At 43.2% G+C, this 15,527-nt stretch overlaps 1 protein-coding gene across 1 annotated transcript in view; it reads left to right on the top strand.

Moving 5' to 3' along the window:
* prkceb (protein kinase C, epsilon b) overlaps positions 1–15,527 on the top strand; it is a 63,950-nt gene that overhangs the window by 21,448 nt on the left and 26,975 nt on the right. Inside the window, exons 3-4 of the mRNA XM_030770432.1 lie at positions 13,595–13,760; positions 15,304–15,338. Of these exons, the coding sequence (XP_030626292.1) occupies positions 13,595–13,760; positions 15,304–15,338 (201 nt within the window). The remainder of the gene's footprint in view (positions 1–13,594; positions 13,761–15,303; positions 15,339–15,527) is intronic.

Genomic DNA, 15,527 nt, shown 5'->3' with positions numbered 1-15,527 from the left:
ACCAGAGCCTTAGCATGCTCTTAGCATGTCGCTGTGAGTCAGTGCTATACAGATGACTCCAGTGCGTCACTGTCCTACTTACAGAGATTAGCAAGGCTTTCATTTTGGAGAGAAAAAAGGCTTTCATTTGGGAGAAAAAAGTCAGAGAGAGAGAGAGAGAGAGAGAGAGAGAGAGAGTGCTGACAGACATAAAATGACCTGACAGACAGCCGCGGCGTTTTCACACGGACGCGATAAGCGAGACAGAGGCTACGGGTTTGCAGGTGTCAGAAGTCACAGAATGGCTGCGCGCACACACACTGCAGCCGGACTGAAATGTGACCCAGCACAGCGTTGTCAGTTCTCAGACGCGCACAGCGTCTCCCTGGCTTAATCTCTCTCCGCCAACGCTCCCTCATCTGTCCGCAGACCACTCCTCAGCTATGTCAGCTCAGGTTTACCCGGGCGTGGCTTCATGCATTCGTTTTCACGTAATCTCCGTCTCTCTCTCTCCATCTTGTCCGTTTATCGGATGTCATGTTCTGACCACGGTGTGTCACAAAAACGATGAGCAGACTTGAACAGCTAATACATATTCTGTGTGTCAGACTTTCTGTGATTAATGCACAGATTTTGAACGTTGTGTTGATTCTGTGAGTTGCGATGTGAGGCTGTTTTTCCCTCTCTGTTCCCCCACTCTGTGTCTCTGTGCATACCTTCATAACTCTCTGTGCCTTTTTCAGTCAATGTTCCAGTTTTTCTTTTTCAGTCAATGTTCCCTCTCCCTCTCACTCTTAGATCCTGTTAGAAGTGTGTAGAGCGTCTATATGAAGTATCAAAGTCCTTTTGTACATGCTCCTATATGATTTGATTAAGTCATTGCTCTATGATGCCATCTGTGTTAGTGACTTTATTACTGTGCTGCCTGGTTGGCCTTGTCAACGTCCTCAGCTGCACAGTACAAGGGCCCTCTGTGTGTGTGTGTGTGTGTGTGTGCGTGCATGTACGCGTGCGTGTGTGTGTTCCTCTGTAAATTTCTGAATCTCTGTGCATACAAAGACAAAGCTTGTCACACACCTCATCCCAGAAAGCTTCCTCCTCCTTACTTTTTAAAGCTTTTTAAAGGCTTGTTTTCTTTCGGGCTGATACTGTCTGAGAGGATCTGGGCAGTATTGAGTCGGTCATAACTTTTAAGCGTAAACTTCCAAGCTGATCTCAGATCAGCTGATAGGGGCTGAGAGAGAGACACCTGATGGCCCTTTGTGCTTCCACTGATCAATACCCACCAAAGTCGATATGGAGAACAAAGCTCAGTTGTCAGGCTAATCCCTTCTGTTGTAGAGTCTAAGGGAGATCACAGAATGAGCTTTTACAAACACACACACACGCGCGCACGCGCACACACACGCACACACACACACACACACACACACACACGTACACACATGCACATTCACACGCACGCATGCACACACACACATGCATTTGCTTGTAGGCGCACATACCTGGGTTTCTATAACTCGTATGCTGGTTCTTGAGGTTGGAGACGGGTTAATGTGTCTTGTGTAAGTGCCGTAGAGACATCATGTGTGGGGACGGTTTGTGAAAAACTTGAAAACAGATTGAGGTTGGATCACACTGCCAGGAGGGCTGAAAGTCACACTCTGTCTCACTTGCTCTCTTTATATATATGTGTGTGTGTGTGTGTGAGAGAGAGAGAGAGAGAGAGAGAGAGGAAGGCGGAGGATGAGGGAGTAAACGGCAGAAGAGAGGCGACGGGAGACTGACTTTTTATGGTTTGAATGAAGGATGGAAAAAAAGCAGGATGAAAGAGGGAACAGAGAGAAAAACATTAGAGACTTGTAAAAAGGCAGAGAGGGACAGACACAAAGAAAGAAAGAAAGAAAGAAAGAGCATCATGTTTTGTCCAAAAGGAGACGACAGTCATGTTATTGTGTGTGTCTGTGTGTCTGCAGTATGTCTCTCCGTATGTGTGTGTATGTGTGTGTCTGCAGTATGTCTCTCCGTATGTGTGTGTATGTGTGTGTCTGCAGTATGTCTCTCCGTATGTGTGTGTATGTGTGTCTGCAGTATGTCTCTCCGTATGTGTGTGTATGTGTGTGTCTGCAGTATGTCTCTCCGTATGTGTGTGTATGTGTGTCTGCAGTATGTCTCTCCGTGTGTGTGTGTATGTGTGTGTCTGCAGTATGTCTCTCCGTATGTGTGTGTATGTGTGTGTGTGTATGTGTGTGTCTGCAGTATGTCTCTCCGTATGTGTGTGTATGTGTGTGTCTGCAGTATGTCTCTCCGTATGTGTGTGTATGTGTGTGTCTGCAGTATGTCTCTCCGTATGTGTGTGTATGTGTGTGTCTGCAGTATGTCTCTCCGTATGTGTGTGTATGTGTGTCTGCAGTATGTCTCTCCGTATGTGTGTGTATGTGTGTCTGCAGTATGTCTCTCCGTATGTGTGTGTATGTGTGTGTCTGCAGTATGTCTCTCCGTATGTGTGTGTATGTGTGTCTGCAGTATGTCTCTCCATGTGTGTGTGTATGTGTGTGTCTGCAGTATGTCTCTCCGTATGTGTGTGTATGTGTGTGTATGTGTGTCTGCAGTATGTCTCTCCGTATGTGTGTGTATGTGTGTGTCTGCAGTATGTCTCTCCGTATGTGTGTGTATGTGTGTGTCTGCAGTATTTCTCTCCGTATGTGTGTGTATGTGTGTGTCTGCAGCATGTCTGCGCGCGCGCAAGTGTGTGTATGCTTGCGCGTGCGTGTGTGTTTCTGTTTGTGAACTCCTGCTGGCTGTCTGCCTCATGTCAGTCCTGCTCAACATCACCAGGCCTCACACACGCTGGCAAGACACACGCGAGACACAGAGAGACATGAGTGAGACCAGCTCAAGAAGCAAGAGCCCGGTGCGTTTGAACAGGCAGGGCACAGAGGAGACACTAACAGACAGCCTGCAGCACACACACACACACACACACACACACACACACACACTCACACTCTTCTGTTACTCAAAAGGAAAACAATGAACCCATAAAATACACAAATATACTCACAAATGATACAGTTAAAGCACTTGATGTGATGACCCAAGCTTTTCGAGGCCAGATTTACCTCTGTAAAAAAACGCTTTATGTGAATCATACATTAATTTTTCTATAGTCGATTTAAACATGTTATCTCATGCCACCTTCCTTGCATGAGGAAGCACACTGTACTCAGAGTGCAATTGTAATCTGTGTGACATGCATCGAGCGGAAATAGTTGAGTTATTCACCATTTATGAACATATATGTTCCCCAGCGCTCATGTGAGTAGAGTGGATAGACAGCAGAGATACTAGCCTTGTATGGAACTCCATCTCACTCTCACTCTTCCCCCAAATGACTGTATAAGTCTGCACTGCACAGAGCTTCTGGAATGATCCGACAGCAAGAGCCGGGGATAAATAGGTTTGGAAAGTGGATCTCCTGTAATGGAGAGATGATACTTCTTCCTGAGAGAGAGAGAGAGAGAGAGAGACAGACAGACAGAGAAAGAGAAAGAGAAAGAGAAAGTGAGGGAGAATGGCCGATTTCCGTTCGGGAACACAGGAAACGTCTCATCTTATTATGACAAACTCAGAAAACAACCCAACTGTCTGTCTCCACATTAGCTGTCTGTCTCTTCAATGTGAAGACTTTGGACATTGGCATCCCTTTTCCTACATGATGTTACACCTGTCTGCAGTTACGGTTGCATGTTACATTTCAAGCCATTTCGGTTTCATAGCCAAATGTTTGATTCTGTACTGATTCGTATAAGTAGAGCTGAGAAAACAGCTGAGAAAGGGCTGGGTTGTAAAGGTTATAATTGTTCTCCTTGGTCCTGATACTCACATTCATGAAGGACAATGATATCCTGAACTCTGTCATCATCCTATATTAGTTATTATATTTTTGTTCCCCTTAATTCTGTCAAGAAAATTCTGCATTGAATGCAACTGATGCCAAAATGTCATATCTAAGAGAAAGTTCAAGGAAAAGACATTAAGGTGGATAGATTCCAGATTTGTCAGAACACCAGAAGCAGGTTAACAGCCTGTTGATATTAAGAGAAACATTTGGTTTTTCATATTGGATATCTAACCATAGCTCTGTGTTTCCTTCTGTTCCCCCTGTTAATGTAAACAGCTAATTAGCAAATGACTGTTGACAATGTTCCTAACCCCTGACATGTCCCATTTCATAGTGTATGAGTTACACAAAGCTCACACAAGCTCGCACAAACAGGTCACTAAAGCGTTTGCCTTGTCTTTAATGCTCGGTGTGTGTGTGTGTGTGTTTTATGTGCTTTTCAACAGCCAATATTTAGACGTGCACTCATCAGAATTAACTAGTCGGCACACTGCCCTGAAGAGTAGCAGTTGTGAGCGTTTAATGGACATCTTGTCATTTTTTTCACATCGTAACAGGGAAACTGTAACTGAGTGTCAATGTTCTTTAGCTAAACATCTGAGTGATTGACAGGTAGGTCCATATCATTTTCGGGGCAGTACATAATGTTCTCTTTTCTCATTATCTTTTTTTTTGGGGGGCTTTTTTTTGTGGACAAGTCTAACCATGATTAGGCGTAAACAAAGTGTTATCTAATCTTTCATCACGTTTCAGAACTCGTAAGTTTCCTGGACTTATCTGACTTCAATATTTCACTTGAAGTTCTTATCCATACTCTTGCATCTAATTTTTTTTTTTTTTTTTTTTTGTACAGTATAGTAAGTACAGAGCATGAGATTATGAAACTATTACTAATCAATGATGAGGTCATAAAATTCAGGAATTGCAAATAAGGAATTTACTGTTGTCAGATACACCAGGCTAATTTGCTTTTGTTTTTCTCTTCTCCGTTTGATTCTTACTCTAAGAGGCGCAAGCTAGCAAACAGAAGTGTGTATTTGACGGTCCCTGTATCACCTTCCCATTAGAGCTTAATCCTGGATGGCTTGGCTGACTACGCTTCACTCTGTGTACTTCACAGACACACACACACACACACACACACACACAGACGCACACGCACTCTCGCTCCACCTGTGTTTATGTAAACGTGTGCGTGTGCCAGCCCCGGGGTCAAGCTCCCTCCAGCACATGCTCCTTCACGTGCCTCCTCTCCTTGGACCGCGTTTGAGTCTGTGTCTTTCTGCTCCGTCTTTACCCCCCCACCCCTTTTCATTTGTCGTATTATGCTGTTCCTTCACTGCACTGCTCTGTGTTCTTAATTTTAATCTCTCTCTCTCTTTCTCTGTCTCTCTCTCTCTCACACACACACTCGGTCTCTCTGTCTCTCTCACCCCCCTCTCTTTCCCTCTCTTTCTCTTTTCTCTCTTATTTCAGGCCTCCCCCCACCACCACACACACACACACACACACAGGCGCGCACACACAGTGAGGTAGTGGAAACAGGGAAACTATATGGTGTTGTCTCCTGCGATGAGTGGATTAGCTCACGGGGTTTGTCCCACATACTCTTAATGACACTCATTTACAGGAAACCAGTGCCTTTTCATTTCAGATGTTGTGATGTGATGTGGAAGTAGATCTCTGCACTGGAGGAGTCATGTGACAATTTGGCCTTCATTGGCAGAGCGATAGTGATTGGATGACCAGTTTGGGTCATTGACCTGGGCTTGAATGAAGTTTCCTATGTTCCTGATGAGACTGGTTGGCTGTTATGATTTACTGGACTATCAAAGCATGTTTTCTCTTTCACGTCAGCTGAACTGAGATAACACAGGCCATCACTTTCATTCAAGCTCATTTTAAAACCATTGCTCGTCATAGTGACCGTATGTTAATACGCTGATCTGGAATCAGTGCATTAAAAGACAAAATAATAAACTTAAGAACTTAAGGTGATCAGATATGGTGGCTTTGGACCCGGCTCAGAAAAGCTGTAAATGAATCGGAAGTTAAGCACATCATGTAAGTAGATTATTTCCACAGAAAACGTACATTATCCCTTGAACCCAGCTCAGTGTGGCATGGTTTAGTTCAATATAAGGCCATGCGGAGCTTACATCAACCCAGTTGTTACAAGACATGAAAGTGAGAAGGTTCGTCTTGTATGCCCACTTCTGGGAGTGTATGGTTAATGTGTCAGCTGATCAGTGACTAATAATCTATTCCATTCTAAACACACAAACACACTCCACATTGTAGGTTCATACCATTTGGCTAAGATGGAAAATGTACATAGTGTTGCTCCATTAGGTCTTCTCTTTAAACATTTTACTCTTCAACTTTCTCCATCCCTCCCTCCCTCTCCCTCTCCCTCTCCCTCTCCCTCTCCCTCTCCCTCTCCCCCTCTCTCTTTCTCTGCCTGTGTCTGCCCTCCGTGCACTGTTTGTACAGTGACCACACAGTATGGCGCTAATAGCTTTGTAGCAGATGGCTAGTTAGATAACTGCCTTGATCCTGCTGCTCCCTTTGAGTGTGATCCTCATCTTTCTGGCCCAGCATGTCACTGAAACTTATCAACACACAGTGTCTCAGTAGGCTTAGACACAGCTGCGACTCTCCTTCTTACCAATCTACTGTAAGGCGTTTGTCCTTCGCAGAAACCTGCCGCGTAGCGACTGACCTTCACGAAGATCAGCTCTCGCCATCCATCGCAAAGACCCGGTTCCGCTGTCCTTTACTGAGACGGACCGTCCAGAGACGGCGCACGCGTTCCTCAAAGAGAGCCGAGAGAACCGTTCTTCAGGTTCTTCGGAGTGACCTGGGAAGAACGTTCCTTCGCAGTAAACCATCGTCTCCATAACAACCTTTTGCGAGGGTCATCGCGAGAGCCTTCCTCACGACGACCTTTAACTCCTACTTTTGTACTCTTCCCCACTGTCTTACACAGCTCTTTCTTGTTGGCCCTCTCGTTAAGTTACCTCCCGTTTGGTCCGACTGGACTCGTCCATTACAAAGACTTGCAGTTGTTGTTTCTCTATGGAGGGACTTTATTTCAGTCAAGGTCTTGCTGTAGTTGTTACTCACATGGTTTTCCAAGCGTCTTCTCAACTCAAGTGTTTTGTGAAAATGTGCACCACAGATATTTATGCCAGCTCGTTCAAAAGAGACCGTTAGCGAAACCTTGAAGTCCCAAGCATATTGTCATTTTTAATGCAGTTATATGAATGCATGTTATGCAATCTCAATTAAACTAACAGTGCTGGGAGGGAGGGGGGACTGAAAAGCAATGTTTCGCCCTGTGGGGGTTCGTGCGCGTCGGGTGTGGAAGATTCCGGTCAGTGGTTTTGCTTCTTGCTGCTAACAGGCTGCTCACTGTTTCAGTGGGTTGTTTAATCCGTTCAGTTTTAAGTGGGGGCCCAGATTGATGCCCCGCTCTGGAGTGAGGCTAGGGGCCAAGCGGTAAAGTGTCAGCGTGGCCCCTGCACTGGTTCCGCAGAGGGGACGTCTCACATCCCCACTCGTTCCCAGCGTCTGCTGATCAGTATGGGCCGGAGCGGGTCGGATTGTCCCTGCTCCACACTCGATCTTTTCCGTGCATGTGAGTGTGCATAATAAAGAAATAATGGTGTTAAGTTAAGTGTGTGTGTGTGTGTCTATTTCTGTATGTAAGTGTGTGTATGAGGGTGTCTGTATGCGTGTCTGTGTGTGTATGTGAGGGTGTGTAGTGCATATATCTGTGTATGTGTATATGCGTCTGCATGTGTGTGTGTGTGTGTGTGTGTAAGCATATGCATGTGTGTGTGTCTGTGTATATGTGCGTATGTGCATGTGTGTGTATCTGAGGGTGTGTAGTGCATATATCTGTGTCTGTGTATAGGTGTGTATGTGCATGTGTGTGTGAAAGAGATAAAGAGAGAGAGGGAGAAGCTGTGCACACATGCACTTTCCCTGCTGTGTGTATGTAAGAGTGAGAAAGTGGTAAATATCTTTAAGGCTCTCCCAGACCCTGGCTTTGTCTCTGCTGACAGGTGAAGGACATTAGAGTGACTGATGATGTCATTAATGCATGATGTCTCCCATTGACAAGCACACAGCACCCCGCCTCCAGGGGCATGGCTACGCCTGTTGCTAGGCAGCCGTTGGCAGTTGCTAGGTGATTGTTGCTGCTAAGGGCCAGAGGGGTAAGAGTGAGGACATGTTTTGCATGTTTAGGAAGCTACATGTAAAGAATAGTCCATAGATTCAAGGTATACATGTGTGCGGTTGTCCAGTGATTTGACATGTCTATGTAAAACATACATAAAAACACACGTGCACTCGCACTCGCACATACACGCACGCACACTCGCTCACTCCCTCACTCACCCACTCAATTCACTCACTCACTCACTCACTCACTCACTCACTCACTGTTCAAACCATGCCCAGAACCAACTTGCTTCACCATTGACCTCATATGTACCTTCAGTTCTTCTCGTCGATGCACAAAACTCCAGTCAAAGTTAGCACCTCCGAGCGAGTTTTGCCCAGTCATGATGTCTAATGGATAGAGAAGACGCACTCTCATTAACACACACAGCCAGAGTGAGATCTCTTCCCTGCATCACACACAGACACTCCTGTGGAGTGTGTGTAAGGCCAATCCAGTGGGCAGACAGCAGGGGTGACTGTCATCAAACGCATACCTACTGTGTGAGCTTTTGCACCTCGCGTCTCGTTAGGTTCGCTCAGACATCTGGCATAAATTGAAATCCAAAGTCCTTCCCGGTGTTGTGAGTGCTGGACACTTCTCGAACTAAACTGGCAAATCTACATAAGAAATGTTGTCTGTCGTCTTATCAAGAATATCGTATCCAATCAAGAATACGGACAGACTACAAGATGAAAAGCAAAAGTTTATTTTCGTATTTTTCTAGAGTTTGGTTTTCTAGACCTTTTTTTAATGCTCTCTTTCTCTCTCTCTCTCTCTCTCTCTCTCTCTCTCTCTCTCTCGTTTCACTCTCTGTCTTTCTTTTCCACAGACTGTTGTGTCAGATTCCTTGTTTAGTTTGAGTTGAGGATGTGGCTGATTTGTGTGTAACACAATTAAGCAAGACGCACTCAACTTCAACAGCATCACTGCGACACTAGACAGATGCCAATTGTCATATGTCCATATATGGAACGGAGAGCTGTTGTAGGACTTGATGGTCTGGAGCAGCGCGATGCTAATCTTAATCATTACAAGATAAACAGCAAAACTCATCTCCGACCTTTTACTTCAGGCCGGCATTACAGATTAAAAGATCACTCTGGTCTTCATGCCCCCCGTCAGGCTGCCTGTGTGCATGTGTGTGTGTATGTGTGTGTCAGAAAAGAAAGAGAGAGACAGAGCGACAGAAAAAGAGAGAGTGGGAGGAAACAGAGAATGGAATGAAAGCGTGTGGATATGAATTTGTGTGTGTGTGTGCGTGTGTGTGTGTGTGTGTGTTTGTGGGTTGCGTTTCTGTTCTCTACTGCATCATATATCTCTGCATTAAGCTGAATTTATTTGAGGCCTTATGCAGTATGAGAGCTTACGTTATGTAATCACAGATGGGCAGGGTGTGTGTGTGTGTGTGTGTGTATGTGTGTCTGTGCTCTTGATTCCTCCCCCTCTCTGTGGCTTATGTGCATTTCCAGCATACATACATAGTGCCGAACTGTAAAGCGTGAGTATGTCAGCGCATGACCTCAGTCATGCACTGCAGTTACGCTGTGAGACAATGCCTTCATTTTTACAATCCCACTGTAAGACAATGCCTTCATTTTTAAAATCTCACTGTAAGACAATGCCTTCATTTTTACAATCCCACTGTAAGATAATGCCTTCATTTTTACAGTTACGCTGTAAGACAATGCCTTCATTTTTACAGTTACGCTGTAAGACAATGCCTTCATTTTTACAGTTACGCTGTGAGACAATGCCTTCATTTTTACAATCTCACTGTAAGACAATGCCTTCATTTTTACAATCTCACTGTAAGACAATGCTTTCATTTTTACAATCCCACTGTAAGACAATGCCTTCATTTTTACAGTTACGCTGTGAGACAATGCCTTCATTTTTACAGTTACACTGTGAGACAATGCCTTCATTTTTAAAATCTCACTGTAAGACAATGCCTTCATTATTACAGGAATCAATATCTACAATGTGGCTGTAAAAATAAGGGTATTGTCTTACAGTGTAGTAAGACAATACCCTTATTTTTACAGCCACATTGTAAGATATTGATTCCTTTTTTTCTCTCTTTTAACAGCAGAAAAAAATTCATGGTACCTGCTTTCTCATTTTGCTCTGTGACACTGTACTTTACAGTGTAATTTTAAAGCTTTTAATACGTTTGTGTAAAAAAAAAAAAAAAACAGTAAATGAGATATTAGAATAAGTGCATGTTAACTATAATATATTATAAGACACTGACCACACTGACGTTGTCCTCCAGTTTCCTTCAGCATCTGGTTACAGATAACACATGGAGTTTAACTTCAATTCAGTTTAAAAATCTAAAAGAACTATTTCACAATCTGGTTCTGAGATGAGCTGGTATAAAATATGATAAATACTGTCATTTAAATGATCATGCTGTAGTAATTACAGTTAATTATCAAGATGTAAAATAAAATGTTTACTCGAATCATATTGAAGCAGTGTTTTGCAATTTTACCATGACAACATTCTCACTCAGCTAAGAAAATACAAATCAAAAGTTTTGGTTATTTTGTAATGCTTTCAGTAACATTATGGTATAATGTTTAAAATGATTGTACTACATTTAGTTTCCACTATTGGCAATTTTATTGTAAAATTGCAGGTAATTATAGTGTATCCATACACATCTGAAAATCTGAAATGTGTTTAGGGGGAAAAAAATGATTGGTGAACCAGTATTTTATATGTTGCGGTGTTGATTTAGGTTCGACAATTCAGATTTGAAAGTGAATGTAAACACAGTTAGGGCCGGAATATCAGTTTGATTTAGGCCGCGTCTCTTTATTGTGTTCCCAACAGTTCCCCTGTATGACAGCGACTTTGTCCCAACACTTAGTGTCTGAATAAACAAAAATGACTTTGCACTGGACACCAGTCACATCTGACCATTTAGACACACATACAGTCTTCCCTCGTTCCATGAACGTAAGACTGTTCTGCTAGCGAATGCTTATAATCTCATATTTCTCTTCCCAGTTTCCCAAAAAGTATTTTGATGCTCTCTTGACTTGTTTTTTTTTTTTTAGAGGGGTCACAGCAGCACAGGAGCTTTCATGTTGTTAGGAATATTTTTTATAAAGATTTTTATTAATAACTGTGTGACATTGGCATAGATTTCCTATCTCCAGCTCTCTCTCTCTCTCCCTCCCTCCCTCGCTTTCTCTCTCTCTGTCTCTCTCTCTCTCTCTCTCCCTCTCTCTCTCTCTCTCTCTCTCTCTCTCTCTGTCTCCCTACTTCTTGGGCAGAGATTTTAATTATGAATTCTGATAGTCATATACTACATGAGGGAATTTTCAACTGTGATCACTGCTCCACGTATTCCACTGAGATATGCAGGCACTGTGTGTGTGTGTGTGTGTGTGTGTGTGTGTGTTTGTATTTTTGCTCCCCTGTGACCTTGTTTGCTTGCCTGGTGAGAGTGCATGACAGCTCTCCAATATGGTGCCTTTGTCACAGCTGTGCCCTGTCAATCCATCGATTTCTGCCTCTGCACGCTGTGCTGCACACACACACACGCACACACACACACAGACACACACACACACGTACACTAATACACACAGATATGTACACGCGCACACACACACGTACACTAATACACACAGATGCATGCACACATACATGTATACCCACACACACACACACTCACACAGAAATAAACACACGTTGTCTGCATATCTGGGTGGAATAGCATTGAGTGATCACTGCTCTACGTAAGGCTTTAGACAATTAATCAAATGGTGAGCCTAAGGATTACCTGCAGGCAGTTTGCCCGCTTTGCAAAGGCCTTGATTATGCAAAAAATAACAAAGGCATTAATTTCAATTGCTGACAAGCCTTATCTACTCGGTGGTTTTAGACTGTAAATACTGGGATTATGTGGAGCTGATTGTTGAAAGGATTTTTTTTTTTTTTTTTGTAAGAAGCATGTGACGGCATTCTGTTTGCCGCACAGTGTCTCAGATTTATCGGAACTGGATTCAGGCTCTGAAAGCGTCGTCTCATGCGCTTGATATTCTTATGGTTTCCATTAGGTTAGAGCTGAAGATGATTGAAACATCCCTGCTGAATGTGTCATGTGTCAAATGGAGCTGTATTATAAGTGTCTCTAAGTGTGTTTATTCTGGCAGTCTTCCTTCATTTTTCATTCTCACTATCCTTTTATTTATTTATATATATATATTTTTTCAATTTGACAGCCTTTGAGAAATAATAAAACAAGCTCGGCGTCAAACTTAAAATGCATGCTGATATCTAAAAAAAAAAAAAAAATTAAATCTAAATAAACGAAGGAAAAGGGCAATAATTTGTAATTAACTGATAAACTATGTTTTTTGGGGGTTTTTTTTGGGAGGGGTGAAGGGGAATTATTCCTGGTTGTTTTAAAGCAGCTTTGAAAAATAAAGCCTTTCACACAATAAAAAGATGAACTATGAATAAGCCTACAGCATCAAAGCAGCATGATGACTGCAAAAAAAAGAAAAGAAAAAAAAGAGATATGTGCTAATACACAGTTGTTTTCAGTAGAACGGTTGTCACCAAAACAGAAGCGGGTCAGAACGAGTGGTCGTAACCACATCATGTACCAGTTTTACACGAATACGAATGAGTGACAGTATGTGTGCGTGTAAATAAAAAAAGGTTTCCTCTGTATTCCGTCTCTTAGCTCAGAACAGAGCGAACTGACTTCACATACAAGCTGGATGTCTGCTAGTGCTTAACTCACGTTCTGTCGCGTATTCCATGCGGTTGTAGAAAGACAAAATATTTTTTGTTCCCTGCCATTGTCAAGTCCCTCGCTTCTGGAGACGTTACAGCAATAATCCCCCCAAAAACGGGACTATTATTTCAGTAACTGCGTTTGTGTTTTGACCTTCCGAGGTGTTTTTTTTTGGGTTAAAATCGGCGGGTGTTTTTTGGTTGATTTTAGCAGTTTGGAGAGAAAGAGAACAGAACACTGTGTTCAGAGGAAAAGCGACAGAAAAAAAAGCTATATTCTCCAAAGCTGTTAGTGTCCTTGTGCAGTACATAATCTGCTCCAGGCAGCCAGTCAAAGTTGTGGTCAGATCACCGAAGCCCCTCACGTGTAGCCTGGTGTGTAGCAGGTATGGCAGAGAGGGAGAGGGAGAGAGAGAGAGAGAGAGAGAGAGTGTTAATGTGAAAGTGTGTGAGCACACAAACCCATGGGTTTAAGGTGTCAGCGTGAGTTCACGTGCTACTGCAGCGCCACCTTGTGGTGACAGCAAGAATGACTTTCACTTACTTAACTGAAAATACCTCAATGCTCTCTCAAATGTGGGTGGGGGAGCACACCTTAAGTAACTGATTCAGGATAACCCCCTGCCCCTTCCTGCTTTCACCTTTAATATCTTAAATGATCTTAAGCTATATTTACTGACATTGTGTGTGTCTGTATGCTTGTGTTTTTCCTTTAGCACCAGGGGTCTGTGAGAATGAGGAGCGCGTGTTCCGGGAGAGGATGCGGCCCAGGAAGAGGCAGGGTGCCGTACGAAGGAGGGTCCACCAGGTTAACGGACACAAGTTCATGGCCACATACCTACGGCAACCGACCTACTGCTCTCACTGCCGGGACTTCATCTGGTGAGTGACCCGCCTCCTGAGGATGGACAATATTTCCTGGCCAATCCTAAGACGCGCCGGTAATGTCGAAGCCATTAGCGGTCCATTGTTAGTGAAGTCCTAGCAATGAGTTTACTTAACAAACTGTACTTGGTGAAATATGCAGGTATTGTTGCATTTTTATGACTGCAAAGTGAGAGAATGAGCGTAGTGACATTTTTTGTCATCTTACACTAGTCTTGTGGCTCTGGTTTTTTTCCCCTGTGCATTTTTTTGTCCATCTTATCTCTTGCTGGTATGCACACATCTTTAGCCATAAGCTTGAGATCTGCACGGGTGGCTTACCTTTCCAGAGTCCCGTTGCTATAGCGATGGCGGGAAAGGCCTGGGGGCTTGGAGCGACGGGCCTACAATAGGAGTTTATTGAGTGTGTCTGGCCTTTTCTGTACACACTGTTTGAGCCTCTCAGCGTGTGTAGAAGCAATAGTCTCACTATGCACACACTTACACACACACACTCACGCATGCATGGGCCCACCACTTGTATTCGAACTGTGGAATATTTTGAGAAGGTGGCTGTTTCAAAAGATAAGCTCCTGACTTTGAGAAGTGTGATCAGAGTTGAAAGGGAGAACAGTGCCCGTGGGTTGTGGGCAGCGAGGAGTCATACACACATTCACAACAATGGCTGTAGACGAACCAGTGTGTGTGTGTGTGTGTGTTTGTGTGCGCGCGTGCATTTCTATGCGAGTGAGTGTGTGTGTGTGTACGTGTGTGTCAGGGTTTCCGCTAGGGATTTTTTCTTGCCGGTGCAGTCTCCGGAAAGAATTTATTTTACCGGACAAATTTGAAACTTACCGGTCACGTTTCAGTAACAGTCTATGGTACAAACGCAAATATGTAATGTACATCTAGGTTGACGAAAGAGTGTGAGCGACCTTAAATTAGTTTGACTATTTAATGAACAGTAATGATTAAGCAAAACGAAGAGTAATTGAGCAAAACCTCAACATTAACCGCTAAACTGTAGGCTATTGCGAAATATCTGTAACCTGTATCTGTAACTGTTAAAAAAGGCCTACATAGCATCAAATGTTGTCCATAGGCTACCAGATAACATTTATTTTATTTTCTGCTTTTTTCTTTGCGGCAATGTATTCTGCTGCCGACTTGGAATCAAACGTGTCCAATGTGTCTTTGCAGCTTGCAATGCGCATAAGCGCATGAAAGACGCCGCCGCGAAGTCGTCTGGAGGAGGAGAGAGTGTTCGGTTCTGCCAGTATAGGCTGTTCAGCTGGTTCGTTGTCAAAACACAAACGTCCTGTTTAGGAATAACCTTCGTTATAGCTACGTTTTGTATGAGCATCGTCACCGGACATTTTGTTTTTTAATCTATCGGTTTTCAAAATAAATTCTACGAGGCAAAACCCGCTAATTACTGGCTAACGGAAACCCTGGTTTGTGTGTGTTTGTATGTGTGTACAATTTTAGCTTCAGTGCTTGAGATACTGTTTAAATAAAAGGATACACACTAATATAGAATCCCTCTGCCTCTTTCACACAGGGGAGTTTTAGGAAAACAGGGCTATCAGTGTCAAGGTAATACATACCTCTGTCTTTTATCTCTTTCCTTATTTCTCTCTTTCAGTAGCAGTCTTCATACATACATTACAGTTTTTTTGCACTTTGTACTTTCATTACAATCTTTATATTTTAGTTCATTTGGTTAATAGTAACATCAAAAAAATCATTCAGTATATGTACCACTCAAAGCATGTGCCATATTTC

This window comes from Chanos chanos, chromosome 4 (genome assembly GCF_902362185.1).
Source record: "Chanos chanos chromosome 4, fChaCha1.1, whole genome shotgun sequence".
Lineage (NCBI taxonomy): Eukaryota > Metazoa > Chordata > Actinopteri > Gonorynchiformes > Chanidae > Chanos > Chanos chanos.
Note: the sequence above shows the minus strand (reverse complement) of the source record. Positions and strands in the feature narration are given on the sequence as shown.